The 22010-nt window shown below is 40.4% G+C and overlaps 1 protein-coding gene across 1 annotated transcript in view; it reads right to left on the bottom strand.

The window, feature by feature from the left end:
* Stxbp6 (syntaxin binding protein 6) overlaps positions 1-22010 on the bottom strand; it is a 202052-nt gene that overhangs the window by 5720 nt on the left and 174322 nt on the right. Inside the window, exon 5 of the mRNA XM_038338171.1 lies at positions 2880-3037. Coding sequence (XP_038194099.1) covers positions 2880-3037 — 158 coding nt within the window. The remainder of the gene's footprint in view (positions 1-2879; positions 3038-22010) is intronic.

Here is a 22010-nt window from a genome sequence, read left to right as displayed (position 1 = left end):
TGGTGGCACACGTCTATAATCCCAGCACTCGGGAGGCAGAGGCAGGCGGATCTCTGAGTTAGAGGCCAGCCTAGTTTACAAGAGCTAGTTCCAGGACAGGCTCCAAAGCCACAGAGAAACTCTGTCTCGAAAAACAAAGCAAACAAAACAAAACAAAACAAAGCTTCTTTCCTACTGTAATCCAGAGAGACAGGCCACACTTCCCACTGGACACTGGTAGTCCCCAGAGGAACTGTCACCTGGGATGACAGATGCCATGTGCACTGTGTCATTCTCCTGTAAACACACCCCACTCTTCATTAGTCAACAGGCCACACATGTCTGGGGCGGGGGGAGGGCAGAAGGCCTGGCTCCTCCTCTGAACCCTCTTCCCAGCAGCAGGCCTGTTTGGGGCTTGGCCAGTGAAATGGCATCTTCATGGTAAGCCTATACCAACGGGGACAAATGAGCAGTTCTTGCCCATGAGAAAGCAGCCACACTTTATCTAAAGAGGTCAGCCTCCTCACTAGGAATGCAGCCGAGGCTAGTGACTCATAAGTGCATTTTCCCATTTTAGAAATCCGCAAGCCTAGCCCTGACACTGTCTTACGCTCCCTCACACACGTTCTCTCAGGAACTCTACAGTGTCTCTTCTCCCCTGGGAATACCCTCCAGAGGGGCAACCAATTAAAATGCTAACTTCTCTTGCCTAAGCCCTCTTCATTGAGACCAGGCAACTGTCCTGCATTGACAAAGCTGGAGACCCCCTTGCATTTGATTGAAGTCTCATCAACTTCTGTTTTCATAGGCTGTTGTAAGGACTGCTCTCGGCTCAGATACTGTATACTGCCTGCTGCCCTACCCTTTTGATTTTAATCACACAATTTTCATCTGTATTCCATTTTTTTATATTGCTGTTTTAAAGTTTCTCAGTCATCTGTAATAATTCTCCAGCCTCATTACTGAGCTCATTATGTGACCAAATGGGACAGGCTCGGCAGAAGCTATGTCTATTGAAATAAATCATAAACAATTTAGATTTATGTGCACGCTCATCTCAGCACCCAAGGAGGTAGGTGCTGTTTTTAATTAGTTGCCTCTGTTTTACTGATGAGAAAACACGGGCTTTGAGAAATTTAGCCCTTGTCCAAGGTCACCCAGATGGTAAATGACAGTGCTAGGATGCTAACTACTATACCATGTTATTTCCCACCCATCCAGCAAACTTGGCCACAGTGTCAGGGAAACAGTTGCAACAGCCAAGAACTTGGGTGTTTGTACAACCTCTCCTGAGAGGGACGCCTATGTGGATGACATCCAGGTATTGTCTACCCCACATCAGGAAGAATAGTTCCCAGCTTCCTTGGTTACGTGGTTCATGGTTTAATCATTAGCCAGAACTGTTTTAGCAGAGCTTTATCAGTGCACCATTGATTGCTCAATTCTGTGGGAAGGCAGGAGAGATAATCGCCTGGACAACCCAGCGTTTTGCAGACTTTGGGTTTCTCTTCCCCACCTCAACACGAGGAGTTTCCCTCCAGGTTTCTACTGTCCATCTCCCACTCAAATAACTGGAGTTGTTTTTCGTATTAGCGCATCTGGGGACTGTCACATTTCCATGCCATCACTTCCTCTGTACACAAAGCCTCGGGGAAACATGCGTCTGAGTTTCCTCCTTCTGGAACAGCTCACAGGTGTGAGGTCCTGATTCCAGCTTGTCTGTCTACTTTCTCAAACAGACTTGGCTAGTTCTCCTTCAAGGAACTCTGTGGAGGCTTCAGAGGCAGTGCGCTAAGGGCACTAAGACACCACTGTCGCAGGGACAGTGTCACTGGGACACTTAGACAGTTATGTGTAAAGGGGACCATGCAGAAAAGGCAGCATAAACATCCAGCAGGAGCCAGTCTCCTCTATGAGGCCTGCAGAGGCATCTTCTGCCCCACTGGAATGCATCTTTCCCGTTGCTTCTTGGTTCTCTATTTCCGTTTCCTCAGCGGAAGTTGTGTATTCTGTTGAGGCTAACTGAATTATTATCCTTTAAAGATCAACTAAAAACTATCTGAAGGCCCTGTCATGAGCCTGACAGGCCAATATGTCACCAAGAAATGGTTTCCGGAAATTCAAATCACCAGCTAGAAATGAACCACTCTTTGATATGAAGTACACACATGGTAATAAATCTCCCTTATCGCCTGAGCAGTGGGCCTCCTCTTTCCTTCCGTTTATGACTGCCTTAGATAGGGGCTGCCAGTACACACACAGTCCTGCGCCCTTCTAATAGGCGGTTCTCAGCAAAAGGAGGAACATGCGTGCTAAGTTTCCAATTATATGAGAGGTACCATTCTCAGATGTCAGGGCCAGCGGATAATCTTGGTGCCACCTGTGCTCAGAATTAGAGATCCAGACTATAGGTCTTGAATCAACACCCAGCCACTTCCAGAGTGGAAATCAGTCTTGAGGCCAGGACTTGCTTTATGTCTGTCAAAAATCTAACAACACTCCATGACAGATACAGAATGAGAAATGGGCAGACTAGGAAAGATACCCAAGAAGACTTGGGGCCTATAGTTCTTTCAATTGTGGCCAAGGACAGGGCTATATCCTGAAACCTGATCTCATTTCTCCTTCTTCCTGTGACCTGACTTGGACCCTGATATTTGGGATAGTAATTAAAGATTTTTTCCCTGTTAGCTGATATACCTAAAACTCAGAAGTTCACAGGAAGAGGTGAGAATGTTAGAAACAAGATGGTGACCACGAAAGCCAAAAAGCCTAGACTCTAGTAATCATGGAATCAAATGGGACATAAAGAGCGACCTGATATTCTCTCTCGCCGTAGGAAGTTTCTCTGTACTATGACCTCTTATAACCCAGCACGGGCACCCTCTCCGCTGGCTCACCTTGTGTGCGGTTTCTGCAAACTGCTGGGCACTGTTCTTCATGTCCTCTGTCTTCTCCTCGGCCCGGCCTAACCGCTCCCCACGCTCATTCAAGGCCTGGCTTGCCTTCTGTACTGCACTGGTCACACTGTCAGCCGCTGAATGGAGGATGCTATTTCCTGGAAAAATTGCAAGAGTGTCAAGAGTTGGCTTGTCTAAGTCACAGTGACAGATTTCCACACTATGGAAAGACCAAAGTCCCAGCAGCTGAACTCAGTTAACTTGGTGGCAAGGGCCTTACCTGCTCAGCCACCTCTGCCTATTTTATTTTTTGAGACAAGTATCTCACTGTGTAGTTTAGGCTAGCCTGGGAGCTCATCTTTTTGCCTCTGGGATTCCATGCTCAATAAAGCCTGTAAGAGGGTGTTTTTTTTTTCATCTTCCAGTCCTGAGGACAGAACTCAGGGCCTTGTGAATGTGAGGCAAAACCTCCCCCACTGGCTGTATCTCAGATTCACAGTTTGTTTTGACTTGAAGCTTAGGTTCAATAATCACAGTAAAATTTGTGTCATAGGGATTTCCTACATATAATGTTCCACATCCCTTCCTCTTTATTTTATCCCTGTACCTAGCCAGTAAGCCACACTCCCCAGTGTGTGGCTAGGGAGATATCATGGCCTCCAACCTCCAGTCCTGTGCTGTGGCAGTGATGGTCGGGCTTCCTTGTGCGAGCTCTAGATTATGACAAACAGCTGCAGCACTGTACGTTGCGAGCAGGTAGGAAACCATTTCAGAAACCGACAAATGAAGAAACCTGGCATTTGCAAATTCAGGAATGACACCAGAGAAAGTAGAAGCCAACGGCATCACAAAATGTCCTGCATCCCTGATACTCCAACTTGCCAAGACAGGCAGCACAACTTGGTGAAGGACTTGGAGGCCCATTAGCCGCTGGGGACAAGCACATTGCGAAATGACAACCTCAGGAAAAATTATACCTCTGTCTTGTTAACATCGAATGGAAGACATTTCATGGCATTTTATACAATAGCTTTATGTCTTTGAATAAGTTGATTACATCATTTTACTGGATGCTTCTAGCCACAAATAGCTTTTAATAGAAATGTAGAAATGTAATTTTCATTAGTTTTGGCTACAGAGGCTTCCTAATTTCTCCTTTGTGGGAACACTTTGCAGCTTGTGGGAAAGAAGCTGTAAGGATGAAGCTTCTTACACATCACACTGGACACCCCCAAGAGATGCCAGGATTATGGGCTGTCAGTTTCAGAAAGTTGCAGGCCCAGAGTGGAACCAGATAAAGAAAGACTGTATGTGTTACAGCAGCAGAACCAGAGAGAAGTGGCTACCAAAGGTTTTGGGAGCCCATGTGATACCATGAACCCCAGAAACCAAAGAATCAGTGGCAGAATTTGGTGTTTTTCCTACTTAGTCTGATATTTCCTAGATTGATTCTTATGAACCTTTTTATTGTGTTTTATTTTTTTATTTTTCAAGGCAGGGTTTCCATGTTGCCTTGGTTTCCTGGTCTCTTTGTGGACTAGGCTGGCCTTGAACTCACGGAATTCTGCCTCTGCCTCCGAAGTGCTGGGATTAAAGATGTCTGCCACCTCTGCCACATATCACTATGGACTTTTAAAGGTGTTAACATTTTAAAATTATGGGGATATTTTAAGATGGAATGATTACATTTTTTCACTATGAGATGGCCATAAATCTATGGGGATAAGACATTAAGAAGTGTGTTTGGGCGGCAAGTTGACAAGGGGTGTACCTGTGGTCGTTAATCTTAATTCTCAGTTTGCTGACAGGATTTAGTGTTGCTAAGAGATAGACTCTGGTTGTGTCTATGAGGGTATTTTCACAGAGATGTGAATGTAGATGATACTATGCCTGGGCTGGGGTCCAGGGCTGAGTAAGATGAAAGTGGTTAGATCATCAGCATCCATCGCTCCTTCCTGACTGTAGGTGCAGTATGGCCATCTGCCTCTTGCTCTGGATGGCATAGCTAGAGTCGCCGTCCTGGCCACTTCTTTCCTGCTACTAAAGATTGTGCTTCAAATCTGAACCAGAACACCCCTTCCTTAGTTTGCTTTGGCCAGGCATTTTGTCACAACAGTGAGAAAAGTAACTAACACATCCTGGTTAAGAACAATTGTATTACTATTTGAAGGGACTCTGGGAGTAACTGCAGTGAAATTCAAAGGACATATAATCACCATATTTTCCCAGTTATAATAGAACCATATGACTTCCTAAGGTACATACACCTATGAATTTGGACTGAATCTCCTATGCATAAGCCACACTGCTTCTACGTCAGGATTTTCTTGGGATGAATCTTGTACATGACATTAGGTAATGCCACACCCAGTTTCTTATAGCTGCTATAGAAGGAAATACATTGTGTAACTAAAATGGAAGCAAATGCCACACTCATTGTTTACAGGTGACACTGATAAGTACTGCCAATAAGAAATCCACCTTCGGTTATTTTCAGGAATAAGAATGAATCTCAAAAAATCTCTTTCAGTTGAAATGACCTCTCCCAGTTTCAATGCTGTCCGCACTGGAAGGCCTGGGGAACTCCGCTCACCTATCAGGCTCACTACCTATGTCCTTGCAGGGTGCTTAACCAAGTGTAACCATGGCACCTAAACCAAGTCAACCTCTTTTCATACTTTACTTTTTTTTCAGCCTCTTATGCACAATGTTTAGCTGGATCATCGATTTCTTGATTTCCTTCACTCTGTTAACCATTCCCTACATCTGTAATGACTTTTCTCTTTTGACTTACATTGGTTCACTTGACTTCCTTCTTTCTGGAACCCTTTCTTATACTAATTTTAGGGCTCTGGCCTCTCCCTGTGGCAGTATTATGCAGTTCAGTTTCATGAACCCAAATCTTCATCATTCATAAGGTAGCTCTCTAAGCTTGGACCCATGTGCTTTCTTACTGGACTCCAACTGAATGCCCCCAAATTACCTCAAATCAAATATGTCTACACCTGACCCTATAGTATTTTCTGTAGCGTTCCTAATCTATGAATGACTCCAGTATCTGTCCATCTTTTCTCACAAGACAGAAGTCTAGGGGTGTGTGTAGGCTTTCACGCTACCAACATAAGCACAGACTGCATTCTCGACAGCTGGCTACACTGTGCTCTTTGCCACCCTCGTGCTCCTCACACAGAGGCCAACTCTTTACTCTTTTACTTTTTTTAAATTTCTCACATATTTTACAATTATTACTAAAGAAGTTGGCGGCTCAAATGGCATAAACTCTCTGAGGCTTTTAGTGTATGCTGAAATTGCTCTTATTAAACACTCAGAATTACTTGCAGCAGGCACTGTTGAACTGACGCAATTGGTAGTCACCCTGATGTTACTTATCTGGTGTTCAGTTTCTTTACATTCAAAACGTGGTTCCTGCCATCTACCTCATTTGACTGCTACAGAGGACATTACAATGGCAACAAAGGAGCTGTAGCACTCCGTGCGGGTGCGTCACCCCACCCCCTCTCTAAGGAAGGCCACAAATGCCTTCCTGAGAAGTTTTAGAAAATGGCAAAATTACATTTTCCCATCTTTCCCCTCTTAACCTGGGATAAATGTTTCGTAACTAATGAAAGATGATTCTTAAGTATCTATGTGTAGCTCAGCGTCTTGCTTAGGGGGAGATGAACACACATCCATTAAGTCAAGGCATGTGCTGTTAAATCTGGAAATGAAGCAATCTCCCGAGACAGCAAGAATCATAATTCTTTCTAAATAGACAGGAAGCATATTAATACCCAAATTTATTCGAGCCGTCTGAGAAGAAGCTGTCAACCACACCAAATAGAGTCAACTGCCATTTGAATTACAGACTCTGGAGGGCACAGGGAGACCGGTTTGGCTTCACTGATGTGGTCTTCCCATCAGTTCCACTTGATGTTGTCTTAAAACAAACACATGCTAGCTCCCTTTGTGTTAAGTGATTTAAAGAACAGTGGGAGAGGAACATGCGATGAAGACTCATCATTGTGCACAGTCACCATTAGAACCAAATTAGAAGAGAGAGCAAGGAGAATGGAGACTGAGGAAAGCACACAGAAAGTGATAGATGAAGACAATTAAGAGAACAGAGTTTGTATAAGTACATAAATCATACCAATAGCTCAGACACCAACAGGAATTAACTGGATGAATGTAGACCTCAGCCTATATGCTGCTGGCTAAAACTTTTAATACTATATTGATTAAAAAGGTAATTGAAAAACTTCATCTATCTCTCTATATATAATACATATATATTTTAAATATGCATTATTCATATTTCTAGGAAATGAAGAAAATCATCTAGAGAGAAATAATAAATTATCTTCATCTAGATAAGTTTTTAAAAAGCTTTAAATTGTATTATTATTATTAGCATGTGTGTCTGTGTCAAGTGACTGCAATTCCAAATTGAGGCCAAAAGAGGGCATCAGATCCCGCAAATCTGGAGTCATAAGCAGTTCTGAGCTACCTGATACAGGTGCTGAGACCTTAACTAGGATCCTCTGAAAAAGCTGTAAGAACTCTTAGCCACCAGGCCTTTGTTCTAGCCAGATTTTTAAAAATACTTTGGCTTTGTTTGAACTATTTGGGTTCTCCAAAGTGAAAACAGAACAAAACAAAGCAAAACATCTCACAGAAATTGGCAGGAAGATTTATTTTAATAAATCCGTTAGTATACCAAAAAATTAATACTTTCATATGCATGCTAAAACTGTTCCATAATAATTTGCTCCCCAAGTAGATTAAATGGCTTCTATTCAATTTTCACCTAGGAGATTAACTCTCTTAGCAAAACCACTTCCACGGGTAAGGTTTAAGGTACAATTAAGTCTGGCTTGGCTTAGTAGCATACACATTGCTTTAAATGGACGTTAATATGTGGGATTAATCTCCCATGCTTGTCTTTCCTTCTCTACTTCCAGTCTACCTCTAGCAAAACAAAGTTTCCCAGAGACTTGGATTCTCGCCCGCTACTGAAAGTGCTCACTTCTACTTACACCGTCCTTTTCCTGTGATAAGAAGATCCACTCTGGCTCCTCCGTGGTCCTTCAGTTCCCTAGTACTTTAAGGCAGACTTAGTCATGTGACCTGCATTCAACATCTTAGAAGTGAATATAATTTAAGTGCCAACGAGGCTAGTTATTATCTATATGAAATGAGTGATGAGATGCAAAGACTTACCCAGAGAAATAAGTTGATTCCTAATTCACAGACTCCATCAATTAAGGTTCAGAGCAATAATAACAAGGTCTTTGTACATTATATGGGCTAACCAAGTAACACCACATCAGGGCATGTCAGTGCTGGAGCCCTTAGTGCCCTATTTAAGATGAAGGTTCTTCTAAAGAGCAAATTTTACTTGTATTTTCGTGTTGATGGCCACATAAACAACGTCTTTTAAAAACAGTGCTTCTATCAAGCCTTTCTAAAAAAAAAAAGTATTAACCCATCTGGGTGGGGCCAGATGCAGTATGAATGTGAACCAATCATTGAACAGCTCTCATCCATGAATGTCTACAATGCAAGAAGTACCTTGGTGAGGGGTCACTGTTCAAAAGAAGACATTCTGACTCTGATCTTACAGTTCCAGAAACAGGGAGTAGCCCAGAACAGCCTTCATACTAACTCCAAACCTCTTAACCTTTCTCTCTGTGTTTCTGAATGTGGTTCTTGTATTAAGAAAAATAAATGGCTCTCGTAGGCCCATGCCTTCTGGGGCCAGCTCTCTCATGTCTGTGGTAAGGGGTGGGACCAGCTCTCTCTCACGATGGGGCAGAGCCAGCTCTCCTGCTGCAGTGTTCATCTGGGGCAGGGGCAGCTATCCCAGAAGGGAAGGGCTGGTCCCAATGGCCTAGAATGACTAGCTCAGCTATCACCCAGACCCGCATCCTGGGCTTTAGGTTGGTCCACCCTAACATCTTCCCCATTTATGACCCGCTGGAGCGTGTGAAGGGGTTGGGTCTGTGCAAGGACAGCTGCAGGATCTCCATGACTTAGGGTACCAGCAGGATATTCGAGAGGCATTTCGGTGATGGTCCAGTGATGGTGGTGTGTCCAAGGTCTTGAACCAGACCAATGATTCAATGCAATGAACACTTGCAGGTGGGGCTGATTAGACAAATGGTACAATGTGTGACACACTGCAGTTCCTAATGCCACAAGGACAGATGAAGAGGTGCTGGAGAGAAGGGAAAGATGGAAGAGCAAGATGCTTTTTGTTTGTTGGCTTGTTTTTAATTACATGGGTGGGTTTCCTTTAGGGGAGGGAGGCTGTGGTGATGCAGGGAGGATACCAGAGTGAGGAAGCAAGAGGGACTGGGGTGCATGATGTGAGATTCCTGAAGAATCAATAAAGAATTATGCTATAAATTATGTGGCACAAAGAAAGCAAAATGACATGTCAAAATAGCTATAAAATACAATCTAATCAGGATCTTTCTTGCCGAATTTTAGATAACCCTTTATTATGCAAGTCACACATTTAAATGAGGTGAGCATGAGGAGAAAGTATGGTGTGCAATTTCTCAAACAGAGTTGCTTGTGGGATCCTCCTGGACAGTGTGCGGAAGCAGAACTCGTGCTGGAAAGGGCTGCAAGGAACGAGACTCGCTCCTAAATTAAAGGGAAAAGGCTGTGAATCTGGGCTGTCACCGTCAATTTAGTAACGGGCAGACAAGTCATGTAATTATATTCAAAGGCCTTGCTTTATAGAGGCAGTAAAACAGATATAGCACGCTGAGTGGCAGTTCTGGAATTATCTTTTGTTTCAGTTTGGTGGCTAATTTCAGGGACCATGAAACTTGCAAGTTGCCTGGAGCTGGATGACTCAGAAAAATGGACTCCGAATCCAGGAATACTTTGTAAACCCATAAATTTCAAAGCCTACTTGCAAGATGCCTTGGGATCTTTTGATGGAGTTAGTAAAGAAGAAACTGGCCCATTCTACTAAATGCATGTCCCCTGTTGGCTATGTCAAGGTAATTCAGTGAAACCCTTAAGACTAGGGGGAAAAAAGTCCTATGTTTTCTCCTTCTCTCCTTATCTCATAGGTAAATATGACTTCATAATTCAATTCCAGCATGCTCAATGACAAAACATTTAGGATTTTATCCATGTCCCTTTCAACACTTACCTTTATCAAATACCTTTCTCAATACCTTTATCAAAAATTGAGTCTCGGTTCCTAGGGATTTGTTCTTATGAGCTATGGTGTATGAGAACAATGAATGCAAGCCCATATATGTTGGTTCAGTTTAGAGTGTCAGGCTCTCAAAAGGGTGACACTTCACAAGTGCCCTGTACAACCACACCTTGTTTTGAGGTTTAAAAACTTAAGAGATTCTCAATAAGAGAAATGGATTATGCTTTTTGTTAAGTCTGGTAAGGATCAAGTTATGCCAAGCAGGTCTTTGATCTTAATAGAGGAGTAAGGTGGTGGGTTTTATTTTAAGAACTACAATTTCATGAACACATAATATGAAATACCTTTACCTAATTCTGTGGTTTATAAAGCAAATCCAGTTCAACATGTACAGTCTGCTACATCCTAGCCATGCAACATTGAACAAGTTACCTTCCTTTCTGTGCTGCAATTTAATTACTTTATCATGAGTTAAGTATACCTATCCCCAAAGAATGGATGGCAGAAACTATCTCCAAGTACGAGGTACAAGTGTATGCCACAGATAGTCAACCATCAGTATTAACAAAACAATCTGGCACAAAAATCTTTCTGCTCAGTTTCCTACCTCAGCTCATCTCTCATTTCACATTCCCATATTGTGACCAGCCTTCTGTGGGTCTCTCTCTAGGATTTTCCTCAACATTTTGAACGCTCAGTGTGATCCTTCTGACTGACTATATGATGATTCTTCTCTCAGGTGTGGGAAGATGCCCAGTATGTAAGAGTACTTGGCATTCAAACATGAGGACCTGAGTTTGGGCCCTGACATACATATAAAACCCCAAGTGTGGCTGCACACACCTTTAACACCAGAGTTGGGGATGAGGGCAGACACAGAAAGATCACCGGGGCTTGCTGGACAGACAACCTAGTTGAAAAATGATTAGCTCTAGGTTCAGGGAGGGAGCCTGTCTGAAAGAAATAAGGCAGAGAGTAAAAGAAATAAAGCAGGACACCTTGTTCTCCTTTGGTTGCTACACATGTGCACAAATTTGTGCAAGTGCTTACATATGCATCGAACTCCCTGTCCCCAATACAGAGCGTTTCTACTCTCAGAATTACCAGTGGCCTGGCCACTGGATCACAAAGTTATATTTTTATTTTCCTTCTAGAATACACTTTCCTTATTTCTACCACTCACATTGATGACACCCTTTATTCTTTTTCTTGTTAGAGAAATAAAACTAGAAACATCTGGGCTTGATTCTGGCTCTGCCAAATTGCCATTTCTGGTCTCAGATAAGTTACTCTGAGGTTATAATTTCTTGTCAGTAGAAAGGGGATGGAAGTACCTGCTTCCCAGTATCTATTATAAGAAGTAAAGGTAATATATACCTAGCAAAATGCTCACTACATATTCTGCAATCCACTTACCACAGAACACATGTTTTGCACACATAACCAGCCTACATGCATCACATATCATACCTTGACATTAACTTAGTCCTTCTTTTTTGTCTTCTTCCTCTAACTGTACCAGTCTACCTGAATTTACAATGTTGTTCATGTCAACATCTTTGATTGTAACCTATATTATCCCACCTAAGTTTGGGACATCCCACCTCAGAAGGGCACTTAGCTCTCCACTTACTTCTAGTTACTATGGAACTTTAGATTCTGTCTGCCCAATTAAACAACCACAGACAGCATCCTGCCTGACTTCCCTCCCACTGCTTTTTAGGACTCCAGTACCTTGTTTCTTCACAAACAATGTGGGTCAGGCAACTTCTTGTTTCTATAATGTGCTGGCCCACACTCATGATATGACAGAGTCAACAAGGGAGGCTCGTCTCTTGATCTAGTCCCAGGCTACTTACTTGCATCCTGTCATGGTTCTCTGGCCTTTATCTATTGCCCCACTATTTTTTTCCAGCTATGAAGTTGTTATAGTGTGTTACTCTAGAGAAACACATGTAGTAAATGAGTCTTGAAGGAGAAGCAAAGTGAATAAAAAAAGAACAAGGAAAACTGTGTCCATCTTTGTTCCTAACCTTAGCCATAGAGCGTTCAGGTGATATTTGGCAGTATCAGTCCATCTTCAAATGCGTTGGTAGTCAGGTTTTGGTGTCTATTAGTTTTATGCTAGAAGAAAGGGAAGTTCTTTGAAAAGTAGATTCTATGAGTTGGGAAAAGAAACACTCAGATACTTCTGAAGCATCTTATTGCCAGACATTGAGAATGCTTTCAACTGGTAGGGGTGGTACTGAAATAAAAAGCTAGCTTAATGTGGATTCCTCCAGGCAAGCTGTGATATTTAGAATTCCAACAGTAATAAAAGTTATAGCAATGATATAATTATACTAGCTTTATCTAAAAATCTCCATAACATTTTAATGCTAATAAGACAAAGAGTTCATATAAAATATATACTAATGATGCTTATACAAAATAAAACTGGATGCTTCATTTATTTCATTCATTTTATTTAGGAACAGATAATTTAATATTTGTTTATTTCATTTCTTTAACTATTTCTCTGTATAGAAGAATATTTATCCTGGTTGGTTTCTAACTTCACACAAGCTAGATTTATAGGGGAAAAGGAACCTCAGTTGAGAAAAGCACCTCCTACCGAGATAGTCTGTAGGCAAGACTGTTTAGGGCATTCTTTGGTTAATGATAGATGTGGGAGGGGCCAGTTCATTGGTGGTACCACCCTAGAGAAGTAGTCTTGGGTTGTATAAGAAAGTGGGCTGAGCAAGCCCATAAGCAACATCCCTTCATGGCTTCTGCCTCAGTTCCGGAGTTCCTGCCCTGATTTCCTTCAATGAAGGACTACAAGATATATGGTGAAATATGTCCTTTCCTCCCTAAGTTGCTTTTGGTCATGGAGTTTATCACAGCTGTAGAAAACAAAGAAAGACAGCATGTATTTGTCTGAATTTGTGTGGATAGCAATGGAAAAATACAGCAAAGCCAAAGTGTTTCAGGAAGAGCAGAAACTATTACAATGAAGGGCTGACAATAAATTTAATGATAAAATATAACTGCTAACCAGAGTGACAGTGGATATTCCAAAATCAGACTGTTTCTTCTTGTTTTTTCTTTTATTTTTGAGATTATAATTTATTCACATCATTTCACTCTTCCCTTTCCTCCTTCCAAATCCCCTTACATATCCCTCCTTGTTCTCTTTCAAATTCATGGCCTCTTTTTTCATTTTTTGTTGTTAAATGCATATGTCTAAACATATATGTCCCTAAATATAGCCTGCTCAGTCTGAATGATGCTACTTGTATCTGTATTTTTAGGGTTGACAATTTGGTATTTCATAACATGCTGGTGTGCTCTTCCCTGGGAAGGACCCTTTCTCCCTCTCAGCATTCCTTAGACACTTGCAGTTTTTCTGCATATGATTGATGCCTCTTGATCCTTCCTCTACTTTAGCATGTCTATTGTTGTTGTCCTTGCTTATCTTATGTTGAGCAGTCATGTTGGTGAGACTTTATGGGTGTATTTTTTGAGATTCCAAGGAGACACATCTCATAGCTAACTCCCCAATTCTCTGGCTCTTACAATCTTTCTTCTCCCTCTTCAGTAAGTTCCTAAACCTTAGGTGCAGTAGTTAATTTGTAGATGTATCCATTGAGACTGTGGAGGGGGGTCACAATTCTGCATTTTAATTGGTTATTTGATGTAGGAAGTCCTTCTGTCTATGTGTTGCTTTTATTGGTTAATGAATAAAGAATCTGCATTGGTTTGTGATAGGGCAGAGTAGAGTTAGGTGGGGAAAACTAAAATGAATGCTGGAAGAAAGAAGGTGGAGTCACGAGAGGCCATGAAGCCACCACAGGCAAAAGACATGAGCTGCTAGCTGGAACTGTGCCAGTAGGTCACAAGCCTCATGGTAAATTATAAAATAACAAGAATGGATTAACCAAAGATATAAGAGCTAGCAATATGTTTAAGTGATTGGCAAAACAGTGATTTAAATAATAAAAAGGGACCAGGCAGGACAGAAACCTCTGTCAAGAGTTGTGGTGTTTTGTAATGGTCTCCATCTGTTGCAGAGAGAAGTTTTCTTGATGGTGTTGATTACACGTAGTAAAGCAGTGCTTGTAGGTTCTCCTCCATGAATGATGACTTCACTAGCCCTTGCTAGTTGGTTAGGTTTTCAGTGCCACAGATGATTTACATCTTATTGAGTAGGTCTAAATCCCACTAGTTACTGCCAAGATATTTTGCCACTATTGCACCCCTAGGTTATTGCACCATGTTGGTTGTTTTTGTGGTTCATAGGTGAGATAGTTTCTTCTTTAGAAATTCAGCTCTTTATAGTAGATCCCCTTCCACCAGGGGAGAAACATCTTGATAATTTGTAAATTAGTAAGATATTTAAAAGGCACTTGCTTGTGTCTGTTATTTAACACACCAGATTGGTGATCAGTTGGAAGATTATGTAATGTTGGCCAAAAAAGCAAACAGTAAAGCATTCTGGGAGATCTATTAGACTGAAAATACTGAATGATGGTGAACAGCTTAGGCTCAGTATGACTGCTGGTGGAACCACATTTATAAATAATTATTAGGGAATCACACTAAGAGAGGAAAGCAGAATCAATGCCCCTCTAAAAACAACTGTTTGACATCTCAATTCCTCTAAGCTCAGAAAAACATGAAAACAAGCACTTTCATTAAATTTGAAAGATCTGTGAAGTTACACAATAATTAAAATACAAACTTTTGATGTTGTTAGTCTAAATAAAAGGACTAAATAAAATATTCTAAGTGCTAAAATTGTGAATATTGCATATTTTAATCTATTTACATTATCTTAACTATACAAAACATTTAAGTTTTGATTGCAACTTAAATTGTTCAGTGAGCTAAGTTTTATAAGCAATGTTTACAAGTTTAATAAAATTTTATTTTCCAAGTTATGTTTAATAGAAATATTTACTGAATTGAATGTCCTTACAGTCTTGAAGGAATGTAATCAACCTATATGCACATACAGCCTCTTTTCTTGCTTTGAGACTTTGTAAACTCTGTTTACTCAACCCCATGACACCCTGTCTTTTTCTTTCACCCACCAACAGTTCAAACTCAGCAGACTTAATTCTACCTTCATAAATTTCCCTGATGGCTTGTTGTGCACTCATTGAAATATTTTGGGGATTACCTATTATTTAGGTACAGAATCAGGATGGAAACAGGGTCACAGACAAGACAGCTGTGTTCTCATATACAGCACCCCTCATCAATGTCAGGAAAGGAACTGCAAGTCTAAAGTCAGGGAGTGGAAAAATCATAGGTCAAAAATATGTGTAAAGGTAGACATCCATATGTAAAAATACATTTACCATTAAAATGAAAATTTTAAAACACGGTTAAAAATTTCTAGGCAAAAGTCAATAATTGAAAAATTAAAAACAGTGACAGACAGTTAACAAGCAATTTAAACGTTCACCAGTAATTTGCTGTAGTAGTAAATGAAGGGGAAGAACATTGATTTAGGGTCAGTTGGGAATATCTTTTGAAGAGGTAATGGGTTAAGCTGTGCTGTGGAAGAGACAAAGGGAACAAAGTCTACATGCAAAGACCTGAAAGAGGAAAAACTTGAATGTTGTCGGAGGAAGAATGATGTGGCTTCAGATGGGATTGTGGCTTATGAAGAGGAAGAGGCAGGAGACAAACAGGAGTCAGATTCTCCAGGACTTATGGGTGGATCTTAGGTGCTACTGGGGGGTATTGTTGTGTTTAAAACAGGTGTAACATGAACTAAGATTTTCGAAGTAATTACTTGTCTATAGTTTGAAAAAGGAGCAAGGGAGGAAACAGAAAGAACTGTCAGGAAGCTACTGCAATGATTTCATGTAAGAGATAATGTTGGCCAAATACTGGGATGATGTAGGTGGGAAGAAGATAAATGGAGGGAATATTAAAGACACATATGGAGGGACAGGGTATGAAGTATGAATGAAAAGGAATACGGATGTGGCTTGGGAAACTGGAATACTAGTTATAAGATGAAAACAAGAAAAGCAAATTTCCATGGAGGATGAAAGATGAGAATCTAGTATTTCACTTCTAATGTTATTTTGACAGTGCCTGTAAGATTTCCAAGTGCTGCCTGAAAACAGGTAATGATAGTAAGAAACTCCGTAACAAAGTCTAGGATGAAGATAAAATTTGGACCTTTTCATAAGAGAATGGTATAAGCTGGCCCAGGGCTCAACAGAAGACAATGCGGAAGGGTTCATAAACATTTCCTTTGTTATAACTAAAGTCCAAGTGGCAGAAAATGTAGGTAAACCAGCCATTAGTTATGTGTGTACATGTCAGTATGTATAAGTGTGTGGAGGCCATAGGTCGACACTGGGTGTTGACACTGAGTGGTTGTCCCCCTTATATTTTGAGACAGATGTGGGTGGCCTGGATGGCAGCAAACATTATCTTCTCAGCCTCAACTTCACCAAAATCAAAGCAGAAAGTTTCCCATGTCTGTGCATCCTTGACACTGTATTCATGCCTTTATTAATGTAGTCCATCAATCACACTATATTGCAGCTAAGCATCTGTTTAGCTTACCAGATTGTGAATTTTCAAAATTCCCTTTCCTGTGTTTGATCTTCATTTGTGCACTTGCCTTCAAACTGTCCTAACCCTAACTCGGGCCTACTCATTACATATAACATGTGGTTTACATGAAAATAAACCCATAAAAAGAGGAAAAATTTAATGGGTATATACATAAAGAGTGTTCACGAAGGAGAAGAAACATATGAAGGCTTGTTTTTTAACATGGTATAGGGAATGATGCAGCCTGGTGGAGAAGACATGAGGTCCTTGTGCTCACAGGCAAACACTAGAGAAACCAGGAATGTTAAGCACACAGGCTGGTCTCTTCAACATGGGGCAGGCGAATGTGTATGTGGGGGGGGGGGGGGATGTGTATGTGTGTTTTCCATCCAGAGAGCTGGGGGTGGCTGTTGTTAATAGCCTAGTAATCTGTGCTATCTATAGGGCAGGGCCATACCAGAATCCCCCAGACTACTCTGTCTCTGTCTGGATTCTTATCTTGAGGATTTCTTCTCAGTCATTAGAATCCAGCCTTAAGGGATGTGTCAAATACTTTGGAGCTTGGTGACCTCTATAATGACCTAGACCATACCAGATTCTTTTCCCAGGCCTTTAAGAGATAGAACCTATTCTTGCGTAAGAGGTCACATGTATTTTGCAAAAAAAAAAAAGTGATGTAGTCAGTTCTTGAGCTTTACTGTAGTAATTGTCACCAGAAAATATTTTCCAAAATTGCACTGTACTTAAATATGCCTAAAATCAACTTCTGAGTATCAGATTCTAGAAGTCTTAACCAACATCAATTTTTTTTAAGCTTGCATGAGCTCTAGAATTTAAAAAGAAAAACCATGGAAATCAAGACTCCAACACCCGATTTTCTTAAACCAATCGATGCACATTCCTTTTGGGAAATGTCAAGTCTTTACTTGCTGAGAAGTTCATTCCACTAAGCATACGCACATACAAGAGTTTATAATTTCAGTAAACACTTTAGTTACTAATCACAAAACCCAAAAGGGCAAAAAAAAGGGGGCTACTTCAGGGCTATCACTAGCATCTTTCACGGCTAACTAATGGCTTTAAGATAAGTAAATCGTTGTGAGGAAACCACTAATGATGTACTTAGGATTAAGCATAAGAACCAGCAATGAGATTTGAAACAGGAATGAGAGGAATGAGTCTCCAGAGCACAGGTGACATTGGTGCTCAATTTTAGTCGAAATGCGCTGAGTGTAGCAGGAGAAACTGCTATTGTAGTTACCAAGGTTACATTACAAGAGGGCTAAGTCATCATTGCTATATGGTTGACTCCTATCATTTAGAAGGCAATAAGTAGAATTAGTTCTCCCATTAGCTATTTTCTCATGGCTGTCACACAATCCCTGACACAAGCAACTGAAAGAGGAATTGCTTTGGGCTCATCGTTTTAGTCTCTCAGACCATGCTGACCTTTACATGAACCTGGAAATCAATTCTCAGCGTTTAATTTGGTGAATATAAAGTTGAAAACCTCCTGTCAAAGACAAGGCCCAGAATATGGCCATGCTAACCAATGTCAGTCCAGTTCTGCCTGGGCTGGCAGCAGTAGTGGGCACTTTTACAATTTTTCTGGTACTTAGCAATTTTGAAATTATACAACCACAGTGTGTTTCATGACTATTAATTAGTTATTCTATGGTATTTTGTTTGATTACTAATGAATTCTTGGTATAAATTTTTACTTCCTAAGATGAATTTTTCTGAGAACTGACAACTTGTCATTAAAATCCACTACAATTATCATCAGTGGAAGCCAATTATGATCAATTAACAGAAAAGAGCTAATATACACTGTACTATTTTTAGCCATTAATATTTTCTCAATTCATATTAACAAGATGCGAACTGAAAGGAGCGGCCAACCAACTGTATACCTGGATGTGTATTACCAGAGTCACAAATGCAGCTCATTGCCATTTACGTCATTATAAGAAACTATGATTTACTAAGGGCCACTATGTGCTATGCACAATATTAAATGCTTCACACTCATTATTATATCCTAATAGTTATTGTTTAAGATATATATCATGATCTCTTAAGCCCAGTGAAACGCCAAAACTCACACAAAATTATACTACTAGCCTGCGATAAAATCTTGATTTGATCAGCTATGGTTGGCTTCGATACCACTTTCTTTGTACTATGAGACTTTTCACATATTTAAAGGCACAGTTATGAGGCAGAATCTAAGTGCCAAGATTGGATTTTCCCTTGTTGTCCATATTGCCTTTCATCAGCTTGGCAACCTAAACCACATTTCTTCTGGGAATCAAGTTCTGATCCACTGAAGCCAAGTAAGAAAGGCTACTTATGCTCCCAGACCACCACCTGCATTTCTCTGATGGACTGGCATCCACTTAGCTGTCCATTTGTCATACTTGGAGCCCCTTTCTAGAGCACAGCACCATCTCTGACTTTCTGGCATCTCCGGGAACAACATGTGTCCTTTTGTAGGTGTTCATTGATCCTTGCTGAATGGATGGGAAATTGACTAGAAATAGAAGATATATGGATTCATAAAAACATGCTATGGTTAGTATATATCTAAATCATATTTTCATTGCCATTCATCAAAGATTATGATATGGCTAGTACAAAAAAGAGTGAAATTTTGGACATGGTGAAAAAATTGTTAATTTGGTTAATATTGCTTTCCAAGTTGTTAGGGACTTCTTTACTCTATTGAAGATCTAATCATGTATAAACTACATCTAATTGAAGCTATTTTATATAGAGAGACATCTTCACTGGAAACATTGCTGTTTCCAAAACTACTATGATCTGGTGGGGAAAGTATGACATACAAAATGAGTTTGAACCAAAACAGATTTTGCTTTTTTCCATGCTTATTTCATTGGAGAAAATGAAGGCTTGTTGTTTACACCTCCCTGTTTAAATATCACACTTTAAAGGGAAAAGGGTTAAACACTGAAAACCATATTTAGAACAACAAACTTTAATACATTTCTTCCCTAGTCATTATAAGATTAAAATGTTAAGAAAAAAAATCACACAACTTAGTGATAAAGATATATGCCAGTTTAGAGAGGTTATATGTTATGCATCATATTTTCCAAGTGGCATTAGAAAGACATACTGAGGAAGGAATGATCCTCATCCATATAAGGTTCTTACGTATCACATAACTATCAGACCAGGCTTACCATCTGAAGGATTTAAAGCCGTGCTTCCCAAGTGTTTTCCTTTATGAGCCAGATGAACGATTTGACATACATAATGCTAGAGATCCATCCACAGAATAGCGTCTCGTTTCTCTCTTCCTTCCCCATTCTTTCCCTTTCTCACACAGGTTTAAGCATATGTTTTAAGGAGACCCCTGCAGTAGAATTGGCAATATGGCCAGTGCATTGTCAGTAGTGGCAAAGCGTGTTACTGTGGCGGGCCTCCATCTCTCTTTTCCACTGTGGAACTGACTCCGGAAGGGCAGAGACCAACACAAACTGAGTCCTCAGTTCCTAACATATGAACTGTGTGAGGGGAGGGAAGGCTTCCAGTCACAAGGCATGGAGAAGGAAGGAAGTATTGCTGTTGTATTGACCGAATTCTGAACTGTGGAAGGTTGATGCTGACAATTTCTACATATTCTGAGGAGAGTGCCCAAATTTAAAAGCCTCTTGAAAATGCATTATTAATTTAAAACACATGGGGTCAACAGGTTGTTTTTACTGTGTTTGGGGGTTGGCGGGGGAAATACTAAATATCTAGTAAGCAGGTAGTAAATGAAGTTATCTAAGTGAATCCTTTTCAAGTGTTGTTTTGCAACAATAAAAGAACATGGCTTATGCAACTGAAAGCTAGGTTTTACTTTATAAAAAGTATTTTCCATCATGTCATTAAAGACAAATGGGTGTTTTTGGAAAATAAGTACTAATAAACCTATTTTATGGATCAAAATAAAAAAGGCCTAGACTTGAGGTTAATACACTAATATAAACATCCTATTTCCTGCATTGGACTTGTGACCATAACTTTTAGCGACACTATATTAACTCCTGGTGACAACACCCATAGCGCATTTTATCTTCTGTGCAGTGTGAATTAAGCAAAATTATTCACTTCTTGTCTCATTAAAAATCTACGTTTGGGTAAACTTAAAGAACAAATGACAATAAGTAATAAATATTGTAGATTCTAGGTGTGATGATACACTGAGATCACATTCACTGTCAGAGAGACTGGAGACCACAGCAGCTGCTAATTCACTCTGTGTGGCGCCTTGAGAAAGTTGTCAGCAACACCTGTTAGTAAGGAGTTCTCTTACATGTGTGTGAAATCATAAACATTTGCACTTGAATGATGGGATGATTGCATTATGTCTTTCATACTCCACTGAGTACAGAAAGGGGCTTTGCAGGAATACACCAAATAATTGGTCTACACACCAAAGATAAATATCACTTGTGAATTCACAACTCAGAAATGAAAACCAAACATCATTCAGAAAGCCATCAACTGACAGATGAAATTTTCTTCTTGTTAACTCTTATAATAGGCAGACAGCAGGCCGTAGGTGTAAAGGCCAGCAAGGCAAACAGAAAGGTGAATGGGGAAAGAGAAGCATTTCTTAATTCTTTGAATCTTCAGGAAAAAAAATTCTTGTTTCAAGTAAAATTTTACATGAGTCCAATTACACATTTTGCTGCAGGATGGAGCTATAATTAAAGCCTTTCCTTATACGGCTAACGTGCAGCTGCTGGCAAAACTCTACCATCTCATCATATTGACATGAGTTTGACAAAACGTAGTAATCATTCCCTTTTGTGGATGAGAAAGACATCAAGAACGTGCATATTTTAATTTGTATGTTAGCGGATCCAGACATAATTATTAGAGGTTACGGGGTATATATGGCACTGCAATTTCCCCCATTCTCCTTTTAGGTAATTGAACGCTTTGCTTATTTTGAATGCATGTAACTTGACACAATGGTCTAAAACAAGGGGTGGGAGCAGCAGAAAAGACGGAAGAAAGTGGGGCGCAGCCACAAACTCTGTAAAGCACGGAAAGGTGATCTTTTTTAAGATAAAAAATGGCCTTAGGATGCAGATTTGGAGGCCTATTTGGCATTTGTTTCTACCAAATATCTAAATTCACACTTCAGTAAGAAGCCAGCAGTGAGCTAGGCATGATGGCTCATGCCTTTGATCCCAGCACTCGGGAGTCAGAGTCAGGCAGGTTTCTGTGAGTTGGGGATAGCCAGGGATGTTACACAGAGAAATCCTGTCTCTAAAGAGCAAAAAACAAGAAACAAACTCGCAACAAAAAAGCTAGTGATATCTGCCCTTATTAGTTTACATTTAATAACAGAAGCATATGCGCATGCG

Source organism: Arvicola amphibius, chromosome 7, assembly GCF_903992535.2.
Source record: "Arvicola amphibius chromosome 7, mArvAmp1.2, whole genome shotgun sequence".
Lineage (NCBI taxonomy): Eukaryota > Metazoa > Chordata > Mammalia > Rodentia > Cricetidae > Arvicola > Arvicola amphibius.
The sequence above is the reverse complement of the archived record's forward strand: the minus strand, read 5'-3'. Positions and strand labels throughout refer to the sequence as shown.